We start from the raw sequence: 21,169 nt of genomic DNA on the forward strand, positions 1-21,169 counted from the left end.
GCGTTAAAATGATAAAGGGAGCGTTAAATCCTCTGTGGCTTTCACAGCTCTGAGTCAGACCAAGTGCTAAATCAGAGGCTCCGACTTTTAATTCATTGTTCCAACACCGTTCATCCTCCTCGCACAAAGAGCCTGACGTGTGGCTGCCGCCGGCCAATCAGCAGGGTCGATGTTCGCCGTTCAGATGAGCAGCGATTAAAGCAGCAGAGGTCGGGATGTTGTAACTTCCACCTACAGTCCAGGCAAAATAGCGTTTTCCGACAGACTAATTATAACAGAATGTTTTTCACCATACATCATTTCTTTGAGGTGTCCAGAACAACATACTAAAAGTCCTAAGAAATCCTAGTTGGGGAAATATGTTTAATTCTCATCAATCCAAGATTGATTTACTGTATATAAAGTCTATGGTGCCAATAAGGCCAGAAAACATACACCACAATGGGGCTATTTTTTTCCTTTACTGCTATCACAATGAAACTTTACACAATGAAAGTATTCATGAAATGTAACATTTTTTGTATTACAAATTTCTTTGAAAATACATTTGAATATGCAAATGAGCAATACACTAATGGAATATGCCAAAAATACACCCAAATAGGCTTTTTTTTTCCTTTACTCCTACCACAATGAAACTTTACACAATGAAAGTATACATGAAAAGTAATTTTTTTTTGTATTACAAGTTTCTTTTAAAATGAATTTGAATATGCAAATAAGCAATACACTAATGGAATATGCCCAAAATACACCCGAATATGCTTGTTTTTTTCCCCTTTACTCCTACCACAATGAAACTAGATTGCCTGGACTACTATGTATGAGTATAATAACAGGTCATTCACATACCGGCCTGTTATTTTCTCATAGAGCCGCTGTTATAACAGTCAGTGAAGTCGACTGACCGAGAAGCCCAGAAAATGACTCATCTCACTGGAGAGAGTTTCTTCGCACTTGTTAGAAGTCTGCGTTAACGTCAGCACGAATCCAGAGGGAATCCAGACGGGAGCCAGAGAGAATCTGCATCAAGTTGAACCCAGAGATCGACTCTCAACATGACAGCAATGCAGCGTTTTCACAGTGTACACTAAATTAATGATCAAAAACACAAATTGTTGAAGTGGATTTTCAACATTTGTAGCTTTGAATCAACAAACTCTATACAGTTATTCCCAAATTTCGTCTTCTTAGTCAAAAATGTTTCAGCCTTTGCACAAGCAGCTCAACTTTAATCTTTTTACATTTGCTTTTCTTACTTCTGTAAGAAAAGCTTACTTCTGTAAGAAAAGCTGTAACAAGTTGATTTCCTATAGGTGGGATCAATACAAAGTCTTATCTTATCTAATCTTTTTACTGTAGCTAAGCCCCGCCCTTTGCAGAAACATTTTGGTTGATGGAGGTCATGTTTTTTTTGACGGATCTTCCTCCTTTAGAAGGAAAAAATTCAACAAAAAGCCAAAGTTTTTCATTTATTTTCACTCATTATTCCCAAGTTTCATGGAAACTGAGCCACAGTGTCAGACAACAAATAATTAGAGTAATTAAAGCCACAAGCGACAATTAACAGACTTAAACCTCTTTGTGCTCAACAGAGAGAAGCAGGTTAATTCCTGCAAATTAGCTAAAAGTTCATCATGGTGCATGGGCGGCTCAGTCAGATTTGTTGTATCTCTTTGAGGTTAGAAGGCTAACAAGGACATTATTAATAATAATGATGTTATTGGTGTTTTTGCAGCAGGTCAAAGCTTCATGTCTTTCCTGCAGGTTACAGCAGCTCCTTCCTCCCACTGCGTCCATCTGAAAGTCTTTGTCGTCTCTTCATGTTTGTGTTTTTACGGCTTCATTCGGCCCCAGGATGGACTTAATCCTTTAGACGCAGAGAGTCGAGAAGTCGATAAATCTGTAGAAAGGCTCTGACAGAGACGATGTTATCTCCCGCTCAGGTCTGCTGCTGTTCATCAATACGTCGTTTCAGTGTGGGGCTCGGTGGAACGGCATCTAAACCCAAAAGAGACAAGATGGCGCGAGTGCAGATTCGCCTCGGCTGCGTTTAGCTGCAGAAGCACAGTAAACCGACTGGAGACGAAGTCGGGGTCGTGACAGAAAACGCCTGCAGGTGAAAGAAGTGTGTCTGAAAGAGGAGAAGGACGCGTATAAGCTGATTAGTGTCGGAGATGAGAGAGAGAAAGAGAGAGAGAGAGAGAGGGAAGTTTGAACAGCAGCTGCCCTCAAAGGACCGCGGCCAAAATCATCCGTCCAAATCTCAAAGCTGCGCGAGGCGGCTTTTTAGATTACGGCCCAACTTCAATACTCAGATGATGCAACGTCAGCTAATGTTTACCTGCCAGCTGTTGTGTATCTAATGTCTAAAGTCTAAAGCTCGGCTGCGTCACACGCTCTCGCTGCTGTTCAGGAAATGTTGTTTTTTATTCTGAAGTGCTGATGGGCTGGAGATGTGGAGCTCACAGAAATCCATTGGAATAAATGAAAGATTTTGCTTTTGGGGGATGCTAACAGGATTTCAGTCCCACTGATCCTCTGACTCTTTTCTAGCATCAGAAATTTAGACATTTTCTCTCCTCCAGTTTGAATATATTTACATCTACCTGATGGACATTTGTCTCATCATTGTGAGGTATCTTCAGTCTTATCTTATCGAGCAGTCCCACGATGCATTTCACTCCAACCAGTGACATTTTTTAGGATTTGGGCTCATCATCAGCACATCAAAAAATAAGAAAGCAAACAGGGGTTCAAAACCATTATCTGAAAAAAAAAGAAAAGGAAACATTTTCCTGTCTTCTTTTCCAGGCTCGAGAAATAAAACTAGCAGCTTCAAACACACTGAAATTAAACAACCACTCCAACTTCTGCTCATCAGAGCACCAAAGTACAGTATTTCAAAGGTTTTGTAAACAGATTTCATGAAATAATACCTCTCTCAAATTAGTTTAGTTTATTTGCGAATTATGTAGCCTACAAAAAAAACAACAATGAGAATCATGAAGTTAAACATTGTGCAGGAGAGGGGGAAGGCAAATAAGGCTTATGGAAATACCTCCTAAAATGTAAAAACAACAATAGTCATCTTAAAAGTCAGAAAAAGTTGACAATACAGAAATGTATTAAAATAAGAGAAAAAAATAGCAATTTACATACAAAATAAGATAGATATAAAAACGTATACATAAACACAAAGGTTTGGTATATATTCACATAAATCTTCTATAAAAAAAAAAAAAAGAGGAACAGAAGATTTTGGATTTTTTTTTGCAAAACAATCCATTCCCAAACATTTCTTTTGGATTAACAGAATCTTACCAAGCAGAGTAGGACATGAATAAAATAAGGATAAATGAAGCTGTAATAACAAGTTAAAACACAAAAGTAATTTACTAATGATCGTACTCTATTCAAAACTACTTCTCTAAAATTAAAAGCTGCTTTAATTGCTCTATTTCCACTCTAGGATCACAGCTGTCTCTTTATGAACCCCAGTTCAACCATATTACACCATAATGTCTGTTTTGGACATTTGCTCCACTGGTTCTGGAGATAATGAGGACCGGTCCGTCCACCACCGTCCCGTCGTCCCAGGAGAGACACAGACTTACCTCATAAGTCAGCACATGCTCTGTCCTCTGTGGCGTTTTTTTAGTGTCTATTGTAACTTCTTTTCTGAGATAAGACTCGGTCTCAAAGGTGAAATATCTGTCTGAAGGCGAAGCTGAAAGCGTAATAAATACATAGCTTTAAGAGGAGATAAACAGACGTAAAGGGAAGTGAGCAGAGATGCAGAGGTTGGTGTGGTTTGTGTTTTGTCTCGTGATGTGGATGTTGAAGATGAGCTTGTTGTTCCAGATGGTGGTTTCCCAACTTCTTCTTCTTCCAACTCACGGTCCACGTGACAATCATGAGAGTTTATAACGACTCGGAGGCCTGAGAGCTTTTTAATGATAACGATCAAACATTCAGGACTGGACTGAACTGAACTGAACTGAACTGAACTGAACTGAACTGGATCCCACGTCAGTCGGTTCACCATCTGTCTCTCCTGTCTTTCCTTTGAATTATTCCTGTTGTTCCATTTTGATACGATGATCCAGGAGAAGAGTTTGAAACATTATCATTTCATTTCAAAGCTTTTAAAACATTCATGTCATTTTATCCTGCCTGCCACCAAGTTTGGTCTCCAGTTTTTTTTTCCTTTGGTGCCACTTCCTTTGGTTTGAATGAAATATTTCGACACGTTTATGAATTTTCTGGAAATTAGTGTGTATTATTCTGCTGCTGTGTCTTTGACTCTCTGTAGTTTGGTCTCTGAGTTGAGACAGAAACAAATTCCCTCAAAACTTGGCCAGATCTTTTTTTTTTTCTTTTTCATTATTCGCCTCTCCAACTTGTTTCTTAACTTCACTTCCTTTCCGTTTGTTCAGAGAAAGAGCAGCGAGATTTCAGCCGAACTAAAGAACACTTAAGCCGAGTTGATAAGAAAATGTCAGGGAGGAAGTTTGGGACTGTGTGGCTGAGAGAGATAAGAGAGAGAGTTGGTACAGTACAGATCATCAGTTGTGGAGCAATAAAGTTATTAATATTTTCGAGTTTGGGTTGGACAAGAAAGTTTTATAGTTATACACTTAATAATATGTTGTTGGGTCTCCACAAGTCCTTGAAAATCTGAAAAGTTTTGATTTCTCTAATGGAAAATGAGAGAAAAAAAAACTTTGTTTCTCTTTCTCTTTGTAGAGTAAGTTCATGGTCTGTGCTCATGTTGCTCTGGTTTGCTTTTGTGAGAAGAAACTTTTGTGTTTTGCGATTCTGTCAGACAAAAGTCATGGTTAGAGAATCACTCTGTACATGAACAAACGAGAGAGAGAGTCCTCGACAACAGTTTCAAGAAAAAATAGTGAGAGTAATGAATATATAGTGTTACATTCTATATATAATGGCATTGAGGAAGAAACAAAGCTGATGAACTGTAACCTGTGTGGGAGGTGTTTTAATCACTGTAAAATATATTAAAAAGAGGTTTTTACTGACGATTAAAATGAATGAAAAACAAGTCTTATGTAAACCTATATAAACCTCTGATCTAAGATGCCACGGTGGTTGAAATATCTCCTCCCAACATCAAGCCTAACCCTAACACGTTAAAGGGATAGTTCAACATTTTGGCAAATTGGCCCATTACCATAGTCCCTATAGTTTTAGGAGTAGGTTCGTTAGCTTTAATTGTCGGTGCAAGCTATTTTTAGAACGGCGGAGCAGAGCCGTGAGCTGATCAGAGCTATGCTACGGAGGCTAATGGGATTTCTTGGTGTCTCTCATCGAACTCATCAAATACACAATCCAACAACTCCAAAACGCTCTGGTGGACAAGTTGTGACCTGCACATTCACCACGCTATGAGATAATAACAGAACGTTACCAGACAGAGTTGTTTTAGAGGCAAATGCAGAGACTGCTTGCTGAAAAACTGCCCCTGAAGGCAATGCGCATCAGCAGTTTTGCATGAATTTACCTCTAAAACAACTCCGTCTGGTAACGTTCTGTTATTATCTCATAGCGTGGTGAATGTGCAGGTCACAACTTGTCCATCAGAGCGTTTTGGAGTTGTTGGATTGTGTATTTGATGAGTTTGATGAGGGAAACCAAGAAATCCCATTAGCCTCCGTAGTGTAGCTCTGAGCAGCCTGCCACTCGGCTCTGCTCCGCCGTTCTAAAAATAGCTTGCACCGACAATTAAAGGTAACGAACCTACTGCTATGATTATAGCGATTATGGCAATGGGCCAATTTGCCAAAATGTTGAACTATCCCTTTAAAGATAAAAACCAACATGATTTACCGTCTGTGTGGACTCCACTGAGACGTGAACTCTCTTCTCCTACAAGATTGTTTCCTCACCTCCACCAATCGCACTGCAAGAGCGGACAATCTCGCCGCGTGTCGACAAAATCCCCATGGGTTATATAATACAGCTTCTAATTACGTATTCAAAGAATTCTCCCATCACCTACAGCCCTTCTCATTATCTTCTGTTAAATATTAATACAGTCTCACACATGCAAAAACACACACCTCCAATCCCCTCGGGCCGATTAGCTCAAGTGTGAGGGTCTGTAGTCGGTAATACAGTACACCGTCCTGGTGACATGGCCATGTCGGTGAAAACTAATTCCCTATTCAAGTCGGAGAACGGTGTGTTCAGGGTCACGCACGCCTCCTCTTGAATTCTTTTCTTAGTTTTGTAAAAAAAAAAAAGAAAAGGAAAGGAAAGGAAAGCCAGAAGTGTGTCTCTCTCTGTCAGCAACCATCACACTCAGGACAAAACGAGTGAAGGAAAGGTAAACGAGTGCATACACATGGCAAGTAATTGTCAGAAATGTGCTAAAATCATCACATATGTATATTCACACATTATAGAAGAGTCACAAATAGAAGCTGCATATTAAACGGCTGTTTCCTGGCTGCCGGCAATGTTTACCGTAAAAGCCAAAGCACTTTTGTGAGCGTTGTGAACTCAGCATGACTTCTCAGTTTCCATAGATATCAAGCCACTTATCATGTCAGTTGACGGTAAAAGGTTTAATAATGTTTCAAAAAGGGCAAACGAGCCAGGAAGTCATTCAAAGGTCTGGAAACTCTTTCTCTGTCCAGACACAGCTCTAGTTGGACAGAGGAACGTCCTGTGGTGGTCAAAAGTTATAATTCCCTCAATGAGCTGCAGAGATATCACGTTCCAATATATTAGAACATTTACCCGGATTCGCAAACAAACTGATTAGACTCTAGTGTCTTAAAGGGGAACTATGTAAGTCTGCTCGCTTTTCCGCTGTTTCGGTTACGCTCCTCTCGCCCATGTGCATTTGTTTACAACGAAGCCGGCGAAAATTCAATAAATGGAGCGGTGGATAACGTTACATAACATATACGATGTTACGGCTCGTGTGTTTGTGTAGTCTTAACCGTCATGAACAAAAGATTACGGGTTATGGAGTGTGTTTGTGTCGCGGTGCCGCAGAAACGAGAGCTGGGACACCGGGTCGGCGACTGAGTAACTACACTGATGTTGCAAGGTTGGTTTTCAGCCGTGAGACGCTAGATGAAGGCAGAAAGCCTCCGTTGTCACTCCTAACAAGTCACAAGTCATGTAGTTAACAATCACAATTACTCCGGAGCTTTTTAATTAAGGCAAAAATGTAGCATAGCCACAGGAGAAATCCTGCTTAGTTCCTCAAAGGTCAAAGTCGCAGTGACCTTTAAAAACATGAGTTTGGCCTCTTTTTTTTTGGACACAAGATCTCTGGGAAATCCCATGAAACTTTGCACCTACAGTTTGGATGAATCTTTTAGACTTTGGTGGTCAAAGGTCAGTTGGGTGCTGACCTCACAAAATACTACAGCTTTTGGCCATGTGAATACAAGATCTCATCGACAAACAAGAGTCAGAGAGAAGGAGGATGAGAGGCAGCAAACAGCCAAAGGTTGGGTTTACACCTATAGTCGTTATAGGTCGAGGCCACTGGGCCACATCTCTGGAGGTTAATATCTCCTATTCTGTGGATTTTTACAGTCAGCTGCTGTAGCTGAAGGTTTAAAGTGCAAGACACAGCTGTGATTTCTGAACTGAAGGAGATTTGACCACAAATGAAACAATCAGATCCACTTTAAAATGAAATCTCCAACACGATAAGGAGCAGAAAGTTGAAGGGGTGTGAATTCTTTCTGACTATATTTTACTCGTACTTCTCTGATCACTGAAATTGAAATTTGACCTAAAGGGACAACAAGGAGTTTTGGAAAAGCGAAGCGCTTTCACACTACATTTATGAGCCTCCGCGCGCACCGTGAAATTCTTTGAACTGCACAAGACAGACTCATGTTTTCATTCATCAAGAATTAAAGTCAGAGGTTCTAAGAGGTTCACATACCGTCGGCGTTATTCTCATGACTCGCCGCGAAACCGAAAGTAAGGAAACACTGGTCGGCTCGCCCAGCATTTCCACCACCACTAATAATAACAAAACAACGATAGAGACAAAACGATGTATTTATCGAAAATGGGCCCATTAACAAGTGTGGGTAACGTAGATTCATCCACATTAATATAAGACTTTTTTATTGTCGCAGAATTTTTCGTTCTGCCGATGGAGAAACTCCTCGTTGTCCCTTTTAAGTGTTTTTTTTTCCTGCTGGACGTCCTCTGTAATCTTCTGGTGTCTCTTTGTCCAGATGGGTCTCGGAGGACTGGGAGTACTGCACCAAAACCTGCAGCAGCCTGGGCTTTCAGATCCGGACCGTCCGCTGCTTCCAGATGCTCCACGACGGCACCAACCGCTCGGTCCACAGCAAATACTGCAGCGGCGAGAAGCCGGAGAGCCGCAGGCCGTGCAACAGAGTCCCATGTCCCGCTCAGTGGAGGACCGGCGCCTGGTCAGAGGTTCAGTATCCACATGATCTGTCTTCTTGACATCTCCTTTCAACTCTCTGATCAAAGAGCTGTGAGGCAGCTGTTTGTTCAGCTGATCACGTCTCTGGGGGGTTAAAGTCTCTTCTTCTGTGGATTTTTAATGTCGGCTCCTATAGCTGAAGATTCACAGTATAACACGCAGCGGTGGTTTCTGAACTCGAGTGTGTGAGGCGTCTGTGATCAATAGCTGAGAGCAGACCCAACACCGCAGCGGATTCACCACAATACGATTCTGTTTAACCTTAAAACACACAAACATGTATGGCTATCTTTGTGAGGACACTCATTGACATAATGTATTCCCTTTAGCCCCTTACCCTAACCTGAACCATCCAAAACAAATGCCTAACCTTAAAGGGATAGTTCAACATTTTGGCAAATTGGCCCATTGCCATAATCGCTATAGTCATAGCAGTAGGTTTGTTACCTTTAATTGTTGGTGTAAGCTATTTTTAGAACGGCGGAGCAGAGCAGCAGGCTGCTCAGAGCTACGCTACGGAGGCTAATGGAATTTCTTGGTTTCCCTCATCAAACTCATCAAATACAAAATCAAAAAACTCAAACGCTTTCGTGGACAAGTTGTGACCTGCACATTCACCACGCTATGAGATAATAACAGAACGTTACCAGACAGAGTTGTTTTAGAGGGAAATACAGGGTAAATACAGAGACTGCTTGCTGTAAAACTGTCCCTGAACGCAACGCGCATCAGCGTTTTGGAGTTGTTGGGTTGTGTATTTGATGAGTTTGATGAGGGAAACCAAGAAATTCCTTTAGCCTCCGTAGCATAGCTCTGAGCAGCTCACGGCTCTGCTCCGCCGTTCTAAAAATAGCTTACACCGACAATTAAAGGTAACGAACCTACTGCTATGATTATAGCGATTATGGCAATGGGCCAATTTGCCAAAATGTTGAACTATCCCTTTAACCATTACTCTTAACCTAACTTAAACCTTATAATAACCTAGTTATTATAAAGTCTTAACCCTTAAACAGCCCTTGGAAGAGCACTGAGAAAGGGAGAACCGGCCAAAATGTCCTCACTTTGCCAAAATGTCCTCACTCTGATGGTTTCAAACTGAATCTGGTCCTCACATGTATAGCTGTACAAGTACACACACACACACACACACACACACACACAGTGTTATTGTTGGTTTTGGGAATATCATAATATATTTTAGTGACCTTAAATTCAATACTAAGCGAAAGAGGAAAGAGGAAACAACAGCAGTGTGGTAAATATCACTGCGGTTTCATATAATAACCACCATCAACCTCCATTTTACTGTGTTTTTTTAGTGAAGCCTCGCTTTGTAAAAATGTAAGTGCTGATTGTTTTTTCATATTTTGGAAAAAAATATAGACATTTGTCACAATAGTAACAGTTGTGGAGTTGTAGTATTACTAAAACTACATGTTTCTTTCTTCCTCTAGGGTTTCAGTTTTGTTTATTTATCCCGGTCCAGACACAGAAAGTCAGAGTTTATTCAGCGTTTTACCATTTAGGATTTTTTGTTAAATACCAAAGCCATAATTACTCTTTTTACAAGCGGTTTGTTTTGAAGTTCTCACCCAGAACATTTGGACTCCAGCTCTGAGTGTTGTCTCATTCAGGGATAAACAGATTTCAGACTAATTGTCTCAGCGGGGGATCTGAGAAGAGTCTAAAAAAACATGCAGCCAGGGTCTCGTCAGGGAGGAGATCCTCCACCAGCCAGATTAATAGTTTGTTTGCTGCTTTGGATTCGTCTTCGCTCCACTCAAGGTTTTATTTAATCCTTTTTTTTTCCTGTTTCTAATTTGGACCACAGTGTGTGTGTGCTTGAAATAAAGTCACGTCTGACGGCCAAAGTGTTTCTACCTGCTATCAAAGGATCCCACTTGAAAAGCCCGCTGGCATAGGAGGCCGTTAAAACGACCTCTCCTCAAAGCTTGAGGTGTTGTTGCATTATTGAGCACAATTTTGTGCACAGGAGAAGTTAAAAGTAGAAAAAAATTGACATACAGTAACAGGCTGGTGAGTGTGATTTCAGATTGTCGGCTTATTTAAACGTGGGTTGAAATATTTGGATGTAGCCTCAGATCTCACTTCAAGAGAGCGTCTGAACTTCAGACGCTGTTTAATGGTGCAGCAGCCACTTAATTGGAAGCACACACACATCCACCATGGAGACCGTTTTCATCCTGGGTGTCAAGTCTTTAATGTGTAATTAGTTTGTCTAATAGTTCACAGGACATCTCAGAAACCACTCGCTGGAATTAGTTCAGATTTTGAGGAGGAGTTTCCCATCGAGAGCCAAGAGGCGTCTGGTCTTCACATTTGTTTTTAAGGAGATTAGGCTACTAAACGTCACATTAAATTTGGCAAATCTCAGCAGCAGAGGCGATTGATCTAAGACTGCAAGAGCTTCCTTTTAAAATAAAAATAAAAAAATAGATGGTCAAATATGGACTGTTGCATTTACTAAACATATTCAAAACTCTCGTCCGTTCTCATGCTGGTTTTCTACCCAGAACTTGTAAAGAACAAGGCGAAAACACAAAGCATTTCCTCCTTTCAGTTTAACATGATTCTCACATTTCCATTTTTCAAGTTTAATATTGTTTCGTGAGAATTTACGTATAAATAAATGGATAAATTTAAAGATGTAGTCTGATGAGCTTCCCTTCTTTGAAAGACCAGCAGCCATCATTGTTGCTCAGCAATAACAGGGATGAATCTCTTCCAATATGGCACAAATCCTGGTCTCCACAGGCCTCTCTGTGAAGCTGCCGGATGCAGAAATAGAAAAAAAAAAAACAACAACAACATATAGTTCTTGAGCTGCTCTGCGTTTTACAAAGACTTCATAAAAATGTACTACTAATCCGGGTTCTTCAGGACAAGCAAAAAGAACAAAAGTTTTGCCTCCTCATGGACGAGCTTAAGCCCAGTTCAGATGTTCTGTCCAGACGGCTGAAGGTTTTATCCTGCAGACTTTGTTTTGACTCTGGTCCCTGCAGATCTTCTGTCTGCACTTGTCTCACCTCAGCTCTGCAGAAGAACTGTCTGATTGGCTGCTGAGTGACTTTGCTGTTGTGTTTCTCTCGTCCTCAGTGCTCTGTGACCTGTGGCGAGGGCGTGGAGAGGCGCCTGGTCACCTGTCGGATTGGAGATCAATGCAGTGGAGAGAAACCCGAGAGCGTGAGGCCCTGCAGACCCGGACCCTGTCACGGTGAGCGTTCATTTCAATATAATAGTCTAATAGTTTGTCATGATGTTCAATACCAGCTTCTCCAGACCAGAGGTTTTAAAGTGTGGGAAAGTGAGCGACGAAACGCACCTGAGACGAACATCAGTGCACGTTCTGTTGATCTAATATTGATCTATACTATAGTCCATGCAGCTGCAGCACAACGGCACCGAAGACGGTTTAAAGACTCGATCAATGTGTCACTGTGAATGAGCCCAGTGATTAAAGTCAGTTCAGAGAGAAAAGCAGGACGATCATATTGTGATACGTTCTGTTCACCAAGGTCCATCTTCACAGTAAACCATATTTATAGTTCAAGAAAAGTAAAAGCTAAAAAAAACTGGGGATTGTACTTGTATTTGATGTTGTAGAGTTGCTTTAAAGCTCCACAAACTTAATTTCATCCGTTTTAACCAAAAACAGAGACCTCAGGATTCATTCATTATTATATTGTTATAATGGTTTATAATATATTCAAATTGCCAGAGCAAAGTGCAAACGTATCTTAAGGTTTCAAATGTGCACTGATGTACTAAATCATGCTACAGCACTGGACAGAAAGCAAAAGGTGTGGAAGTCAAGGTTGAATTATCTTTATTGTCCTCAGCGGGCAGCAACAATTCACACATTCGCGGACAAATTATTAGATAAAACCATAAATAGCCCTGGCTGGTAGACAGGATGTTCTGGGCCTTGTTCACAATCTGGACTTTATATACTGTAAGGTAGAGAAGGTCAGTCACGGTCGTCACATTGTAATGATGAATGTGTTTGAAGTTGGACTGAGACGGTCCTTGAGGGAAAAATAATGTATTTCTGTCTTTACTGTAATAAATTATTATTTAAAGCTTTTGTCAATGTTTTTGAAGACCTTCTCCTTCTGTCCCAACACTGCCTGCAGATGAGTTCAGGTCTCTGCTCTGTTGTGAATAGCTGCTCTGTTTCCTTTGTGAGCTGCACTGATAAAAACACAGATAGATTCTCACTGGACAACATTTCCCACTGTGATCAAACTATGTATTCAAACCAGGCCTCAGCCTCTTATCATTTGAGTCAAAAAGATTTTTTTTTTTCACCATCGTAGACCATCTTTGTTTGGATTAAGATTATAGAGTCACCACTCAATCTATTGTGCATTGAACACATTTCTTTATCCAGACTGACGGCTGCTGGAGACTCTGATGGCTCTGGGAATAGCAGCAGAACAGCTGTAAATGTTTTCAGATGTCTTCTTGTTTTTCAATCATCACCATGTGTTGATCTTTGGGAGACACAAATGATTATTTTTTCTGGCTTGAATGCAAAGCTAACGCTAACATGAAACAGACAGGCGGAGGCTCAAAACTACATTTAGAATTAGAAAGAAGTATAAAACTGGGCCACAGCTCTCGTCCAATCAAACTTCACCGTTTTTAAAACTCGTCTTAAAACCCATTTTTATTCCTTGGCTTTCAACTCAGCATGAGACTCTACCTCTGTTTTAGTGTTTTATGGTCTGTTTTATGTATTGTTTTTATTGTTTTTTATTTTAATTGTTTGATTAAAATTGTAAATTGTTGTATTGCTTTTAAATTGTTTTAAAAGCAATATTATTTTACATTTATTTTTCTGCTAATTGTTTTATTTCCATATGTTACATTATGTACAGCACTTTGTTTCAGCTGTGGTTGTTTTAAAGGGCTTTATAAATAAAGTTGAGTTGAGTTGAGTGGCTGAAATGTGTAAAAAGTTGTATTTTTGTTTCATAGCTGAAACTCTGAGCAAGCTCCACTTGTTCAACAACACTGAGCTCACTCTCTCAACTCTTCAACTTTCAGATGAACCGTGCAATGGGGACAAATCCATCTTCTGCCAAATGGAGGTCCTGGCTCGCTACTGTTCGATTCCCGGCTACAACAAGCTGTGCTGCGAGTCCTGCACCCGGCGCAGCAGCGCTATGTCCTTGTTCTCCGAGGCCGCCGAGACGGAGGCGACCGAGCACGTCCGCTTCGGGTCGGCCTCCCAGCTCCTGGAGACGCTAATGGCGGCGAACGCCACGCGCGGCGGGAAACACGGCTCGGGCGGGAAACCTGCGGCGACGGGCGGCGGCGGCGCCAAAAACACGGCCGCCAAAAACACGGCCGCCAACACCCGCGCCGCTCCGCCGAAGAAAACCCAGTCGAAGATCAACTCGGCACCGAGACGGGTCCCGCGGCACACGGGCCCGAGCGGCAGGAAGCTGGCCGCCATGGCGCCGTCTCCCCTGGCCGATCCCGCCGAGGGTCAAAGGTCGAGCAGCTCGACAGACAGCCGGCGGCCAACAGCGTATTCTGAAGTGGAGAGATGAAAGCGACGCCCCCTCCCTCCCCCCTCACCCTACTTCTCCCTTCAGGACTCTTCATGTACAGTAGATAATCCAGCTTCATCTTGAATCTTCTCATGCCAAAACACCACCGAGAGAGAAACAGAGAGAGAGAGAGAAAAGTGCTGGTTCACTTTGTTTGTTGTTCACCCCCACCTCCCCCCCGACACTTAAGTATCACGCTGACATTGAGCTCCCACGGTGTTTGAGGTGAAACCGCCGAGTCACTTCGCTTTCATACTTTATTTTTCAGATGAGAAAATGATTCAATAATCTCAGTCACAGCTTTTGGTATTAAGTTCCTAGTGAATCATTTTCAGGGACATCAAACAGCCAAAGGACAGTTTGATATTCAAAATATGCCCTTTTTTTTTTTTTTTTGTACCACACTAACTCTAATAATGATAATATGCTGCATCTCAGTGGATATTAGAGACATTTGTTGCTTAATTCTAATCAGTCTCTTGACTTTTTAACCGAGTCTCAAATCTTTCATTGATGCCATCACTGAGGGAACAGGTGTCGGCATTTTACTCTCTGACTAGTCTTTTCTCTGGTGTAGTCATCTTCACCAATCAGGCACCTGGTGTGTGAGTGTGTGTGTATGTGTGTGTGTGTGTGTGTGTGTGTGTGTGTGTGTGTGTGTGTGTGTAGCGTTGCAGCACGGCGGCTGAAGCGCTCAGCAGATGGTGAGAGAAAGAGGTGCCGTCATTATAGCTGATTTAATTTGGGAATAACTGTGCGGACATGGCACAAGAATAAGAACTCACCCAGTGCAGAGATAAACCGGTACAGGATTCAGTGCAGAACAAGTTGCACTTAATAATAATAATAATAATAATATTAATAATAAATCAGTGCATATCATGTCTTCATGTTGTTGCTAAAAAGTTGAAAAGATCATAAACAGATCATCGGAAACAGCTGAAAATCCCCTTTTACTTGAATGTTATAAAATGCCATTTTCTTGCCAAAAAAAAAAAAGATTTCCGTATATAAAGGCTCACTATAGGACATTATAGGTCACTATAGAGTCAGTATAGTTACAATAGGGTCACTGCATTAACTAAATCAAACACCGGACTTTGAGTGCATAAGTGACCGGAGATGTATGAGTGAAGACTGCTAGAAAAATGGTTTTAGTTGTATAGTTGATGTTTTTTCTTTTCTTTTTATATTCAGCAATGTCTGTTGAGTGGCTATAATAAACTCTACGGTTTCTATGGAAATGGGTATTTATAAAGGTTCCTGTAAATACTGTACATGAAAATATCAGTATTATTGTTTTTAAAAAAAAAGAAGAAAAAAAGACTTGCAAACATCCCATTTTAATCGATTAGAGTATCGGAGATCCCTCTGAATGTTTACCTTCTCAGTAACAGTGTTATTAACAGCGGCGCTAACTGATGAATGCCGCGTAATTCCGCAACTTTTCCGCAAAGTCAATTTTTTTTATTTTAAAAGGAATAGTTTGACAGTTTGAGAAATATCCTTATTAACTTCTTTGTCAAGAGTCAGAGGAGAATATTGAAAACCACTCTCAGTTAGCTTATACAGTTAGCGTACCTTAGCCTAGCATAAAGACTGAAAACAGAGGGAAACAGCTAGCCTACGTTCAGAACTACTAGCCTTGTTTTGTTTTCTTTTTTTCACAATGTAGCCTATCAATAATTATATTTAGCATAACAATACAAGAATATGACTCTGTGGCAAGGAAGTGAATTAGTATATTTCCAAACTGTTCATTTAAGAAGCATCTTGATAGCCTACTTTAACCCCAGCCTTTAAAGAGTTAGCATGATGCTAACTCCTTTGTACCGCTCCCTCCTCGTTAACGCTCTTGCTCTCGGAAAGGTTGAGATTGTCAAGTGAGAGAAGGGAATGCGTTTTTTTTTTCAAAATGTTCGTCGTACATTAGGGCACTCTTGTTCGGCTACTTCGCTTTTTTGTTTGTTTTTACATCGTGTGACCATGACAAACACAAACGCTCATCCTGAAATTTGCAGTTTAGTGTCGCATTTTCTACAGTGACAGAAACTGTCCAATTTCAAACATCTAAAGCTGCATTAAGCAATTTTTGACCACTAGGAAACAGACTCACTCAGACATTCCCGTTAAGCTAAGCTAAGAGGTGCTAATGGCTAACATGGACCCTCAAATATCCAGCAGATGAATGTTTTTTGTTGACTTAGCTTCTTGCTTATTCCCATTTTGTCAAGCTGCAGAGCGGGATGTCAAACCCTCAGCGGGTTCAGCACAAGTTCACAATACACACAGGGTTCATTTTAAATATCAAAAATGTGCTTAATGGAGCTTTAATCTTCCTCCACCCTTCAGTCCGAGCGCCGTTCTGTTGTTGCTACAGTTTGTGTTTTCTTACAGGAACAAAGCCTCATTTTTGAACACAGAAAGATGGATTTTCAAGAGTTTTACTGTATGTGGAACATGCTAGTTTGTTTTTGTTTTGTTTGTTTTTTTTTTGTTTTTCCAAAGTATTTTCTAAATGGCTTCTTTTTTTTAATGGCGGAAAAAGAGTTTCAGGAGAGAGAGAAAGCTATTTATTAAGAATAAGAAAAAAAAAGGATTTCCTCACAACCACCATGCATCTGACTGCAATAGCAAAAAAACACAGTTTTGTGTTTTCAGCAAAGAAATAGCTCGCAACTATTCACACTCACTCCTGTGTGCCAATGTATAGAACATGTATATAGCATTGAGTACATGAATATTTATTGAAAGTTAAAGGGCTCTGCTTTGTTTTTTTACAGCATGTGCAGTGCCAGCTCATCAATAAGCTGCAGCTGATAAACCATTGAAAACTGATCACCTTCTGAGTTTTTTGTTTGTTTGTTTGTTTTTTCAAAAATTTTAACTGGATTTCTACTTTAAGTAAAAAAAAAAAAAAAAAACATAACAGATTAGAAATGACATTGTTTTTTGCAAACAATTAGATGTAAATATACATGCTCAATTTTGAGATGTTTTACCTTTTGTCAGAGAGCTGTCTTTTCACAGCTGTTTTGTAGAAGTTAACAGAGCTGTCATGTCGCAGCGACATACTGACCAGACATGCTTTATTTTAACCAATAAAACATAAATAGCGTAGCACCAATAAACAAGTAAAGTTTTTATTTTTTTGTTTGTTTTATTGTTTTTTTTTTAAATGCTGTTTGTAGTTGTCAGTATTGTCTAACCATTTTACAGTTTCCTCCCCAGTTCTTTTCACAGCCTTTACTTGCTGCCTATAAAACATTTGCTGCTAATGTTATAGAGAGCTTGTAATGATACATAGGATAGTTGTAGATGTTACGTTGACAATCCCTGAGCCTCAGACAGATATTACTGCATAGGACTCTCCATGTACTGTATCAATGCCCCTGTGCTATCCATGCATCACGACTGAACTACGATTGTCACGACTGTCAGTCACTCTCTGCTCTATTCGCTCTTCTATGTATTTGTGTAGATCGAAGTGTACACTACTGATACTGTTTGTTGTAATGGGGAGCACATAGCAATAAAAGACATGATTAACTAACTCTGACCACTCCATTGATGGATGGATGGATGGATGGATGGATGGATGGATGGATGGATGGATGGATGGATGGATGGATGGATGGAGAGAAGAAATCAAGGAAGGAAGGATGAACAGATAGGTAGATAGATGGATTTTTAAAATATAAGTGCACTGGGTGGCATAGATAGATAGATAGATAGATAGATAGATAGATAGATAGATAGATAGATAGATAGATAGATAGATAGATAGATAGATAGATAGATAGACAGACATTTTAGAGTCTAAAACTTGTTTTTCTCTGTCCTTGATAAAACCCACAGCAGTGCTCTCTGCACCACTTTCTTTTAAAACATGTGTTTATTGACATTTTGATTAAGCTATACAGAGTGTACATTGACATATAACACAAACTTCAACAACTCCACCCAGCAAGGATCTCATCAGAGAGAAAACAAGGATCTCATCAGAGAGAAAACAGAGAGAAAAAACAGGAAAAAGAAATGAGCAAATGGAAAATAAGAAAAAGTAAAAAAAAATTAAAAAAAATACATAGAGCCATACAATCAAACACACGGTGCAACACCACATGTTACTGATTGAAGAAGTTGCTTGAACAATAAACACTTGAGAAGTGATGCTGTTTCATTCGAGGACAAAACACACGTAGTGAAAACATGGTGCATGGTTTCTAAATGAAGCCACAGTGACAGCAGGGCAGCAAGTTAAATGTCAAAATGAATTAAAGATGTATCGTGGGGAGTATGTGAATTATGAAGGTATTTAATTAAGATCACCACCCATCCTCCCTGTCTTGACTTCTAAATGAGGTTTACATTTTCTGAAATAACCTCATCTCTGAGCGAACACGCTTATTGATTTACAGTAGACTATTACTGTCAGTATGGGCTTATTAACATTTAGACTCTGGTGCAGGGTTTCCATCCCCTGCAGCTCACAGACGCACCTTTCATATGTGTTATTGGTGGCAGCTTTATTGGTTAAAAGATTTTAACTATCTGGTAAACTGTCTAAAGTGACCTTTTAGTTCCAATTAAGGGAAATACCATTAAAATGAAATTTGAAGGTAGCCTACTCTGGACGTAGCATGGTGCAATCCCACATGCTGCGGTGTTTATAGTAAAAAAAAAAATTAATTAGATTAGATTATATTAAACTTTATTGCCATTTACCATTGAAATGTGGTTAGCATCTAACCAGAAATGCAGCAATAGTATTATCACAGATGAGTGCAACATTTATAGGTACAAGAATGATGCTATCCTACCTACAATATACCTAGTACAATGATGGACATGTTGGAATATCCCTATGTAAATGTCTTGAATATAGAGTAGCCTAGTGATTAGACGATAGGGTGAGTTTAAATATGGCCATACGTCTTAAGATTTTCCCTAATAGCCTACTACACACACATGGGGAGACACAGTAGATAAACCATTATTAAATTGTATTAATGAAAAACCTACTGTACTATCAAACCAGTCCCCTTAAATTAATATTTTACAATTAGATCTTCTTATTTATATTTAATGAGATGGGCAGGAGCTATAGTTAGCATGCTAACCACAGATAGGCTAAAACATGACAGACAAGAGTTAACGTTGCTGTTGTTTTCCGCAGCTGCAGACAAGTTGTTTGACTGAAAAATATTGATAAATAGTTGATAAATATATCATATTTGATGGTGAACTTGCAACTTTAAAGTGGAACTATGCAAGTATGGTCGCTTTTCCGCCGTTTGCTAACCCTCCTCCTGGCCATGTGCATTTGTTTTCAACAACGCTGGCGAAAAATCAATCAATAAGAGTGGTAGCTACATACGATGTTAACACGTGTACTGTCATAAACAAGAAATAGAGTCAGATATTTCAACAAACATTGTTAGGAGCAGATCAAGAGCTGGGACACCGGGGAGGCGGCGGTGATCTTCCAAGTTGTTTTTAGCAAAGAAGCGCTAGGTAGAAGAGAGAGTCTTCATTCTCCCTCATAACAAGTTAGCCTACACGTCATTTATTAAACCATAACAATTACTCCAAAGCTGTTTAATTAAGGTAAAAATGTAGCATAGTTTAGCTAAAAAATCAATCCTGCATAGTTCCTCTTTACAACTGGTTTGTAAACCGGCTGCTAATGCTAACATTAGCCATTAAGCAATAGCAAAAATGGGAAAAAATAGTTTCTTTCAAGTCACTTAACTTTACCAACAATACACAGTAATCTTTCCACAACTTAAATGACAAATGTTGAGTTCAATGTAAATGATAAACATATTTCCTACTTCATTTCTATATTAAACCTTACTTCAGGAGTTGAATTAAAACTTTAAAAGGTTGAAATTTCGCCCTCATGTTGAAATGATCCGAGTCATGAGCCTTATGTGTCAAGAGGAGGAGGTTTTCCGAGACGTAACGTCCCCGGCCTTTCCCCAAAGTGCCGTCTAGACTCACTGAGTCAGAAACCCTGAGAGGTTTCACTATGAGTTCACGAGGAACCTGCTCATCCAGGCATTTTACTGCCTTTTGTGGCTGAATGGGAATAAAAAAGCTTACTTCAAAGAAAAGTTGACGCGATGGAAAGTCCTTTGAATATTTAATAGGTCTCTAATCTTTCTCATTACATCTGTAATTACGTTTTAGACATCTTCATATGCAAAGATTTTTAATTCAACATATCTGTAGCTATTCAAACTGTAGGAAATCATTCTTCAAATAATGTTACAGTCATTTTCATTCTGTTTAATCAGGTCTCCTGACGGATGGATGAATTAATCAGTCCCACATGAGGAGCCAAAGAGGGTTAGGAGGCCGAAGAAGTTGAAAAAGCCAATGCAAAAAGAAGAGCAATCAGCACAAAGAGGTGACAATAACACAATAAAAAGGTCAACTCAAGGAAAACCCACAAAATATCCACAGAAATAACGACAAAAAACTCAAAACAACAACATAGAGAAGTGCAAAATGACCAAAAAGAAACAGTGACAAAGAGGCTTGAGACAAACTAAATGAAAACATACATTTGTGCACTGACTCCGTGTCTCCATCCAGAGTTACCTGCATTAACAGTGACTCAAATTCAAGATATTTTCTAGATTTGACAGTAATAACTAATGAGATGTACACTAATACACGGAAAATATCTTCAAATGTGCCGAATTAGTTCAAATTATGACCAGTTAAAACCATGCTGAAGATGTCGTTTGGAATTTTTGTGGAGATGGAGATATCTGGAATGAGCTTAATTTGGCTGCAGATAAGTCTAATTACATTCTTTAAACAACTCAGTGCTTCTCTCTCACTGGCCTGAATCTAATTAGAGATATTGTAACTTGGAGGGTTAATGACGCAGTGCAGGATGTCTGTCGGCTTCATGTCATTGATGCTTAATCTTGTTTTAGCAATTGAATGTTCTTCATACACACAAAAAAAGCCCAAACAACTGAAACACGCTCCCCCGCTCCCAGGCTGTAGTATTTAATAAGTTGTCTGCACGGCAACGACTCAGATCCCCGTTATTATGATAGTAGATGACAGTAGCAACAGAAGCTCACTGTGTCTGTATTTGCCCAGGAGCCAC

The 21,169-nt window shown here is 39.9% G+C and overlaps 1 protein-coding gene across 1 annotated transcript in view; it reads left to right on the forward strand.

Annotated features, from left to right (window-relative positions):
- Positions 1 to 15,337, forward strand: part of adamts3 (ADAM metallopeptidase with thrombospondin type 1 motif, 3) — a 222,104-nt gene extending 206,767 nt beyond the window's left edge. The window contains exons 22-24 of the mRNA XM_085785926.1: positions 8,238 to 8,445; positions 11,576 to 11,693; positions 13,529 to 15,337. Coding sequence (XP_085642052.1) covers positions 8,238 to 8,445; positions 11,576 to 11,693; positions 13,529 to 14,037 — 835 coding nt within the window. The 3' untranslated portion in view covers positions 14,038 to 15,337. The remainder of the gene's footprint in view (positions 1 to 8,237; positions 8,446 to 11,575; positions 11,694 to 13,528) is intronic.
- The last annotated feature ends 5,832 nt before the right edge of the window (positions 15,338 to 21,169 follow it).

Source organism: Trachurus japonicus, chromosome 9 (genome assembly GCF_045865225.1).
Source record: "Trachurus japonicus isolate A0001 chromosome 9, Traja_1.0".
Taxonomy (NCBI): Eukaryota; Metazoa; Chordata; class Actinopteri; order Carangiformes; family Carangidae; genus Trachurus; species Trachurus japonicus.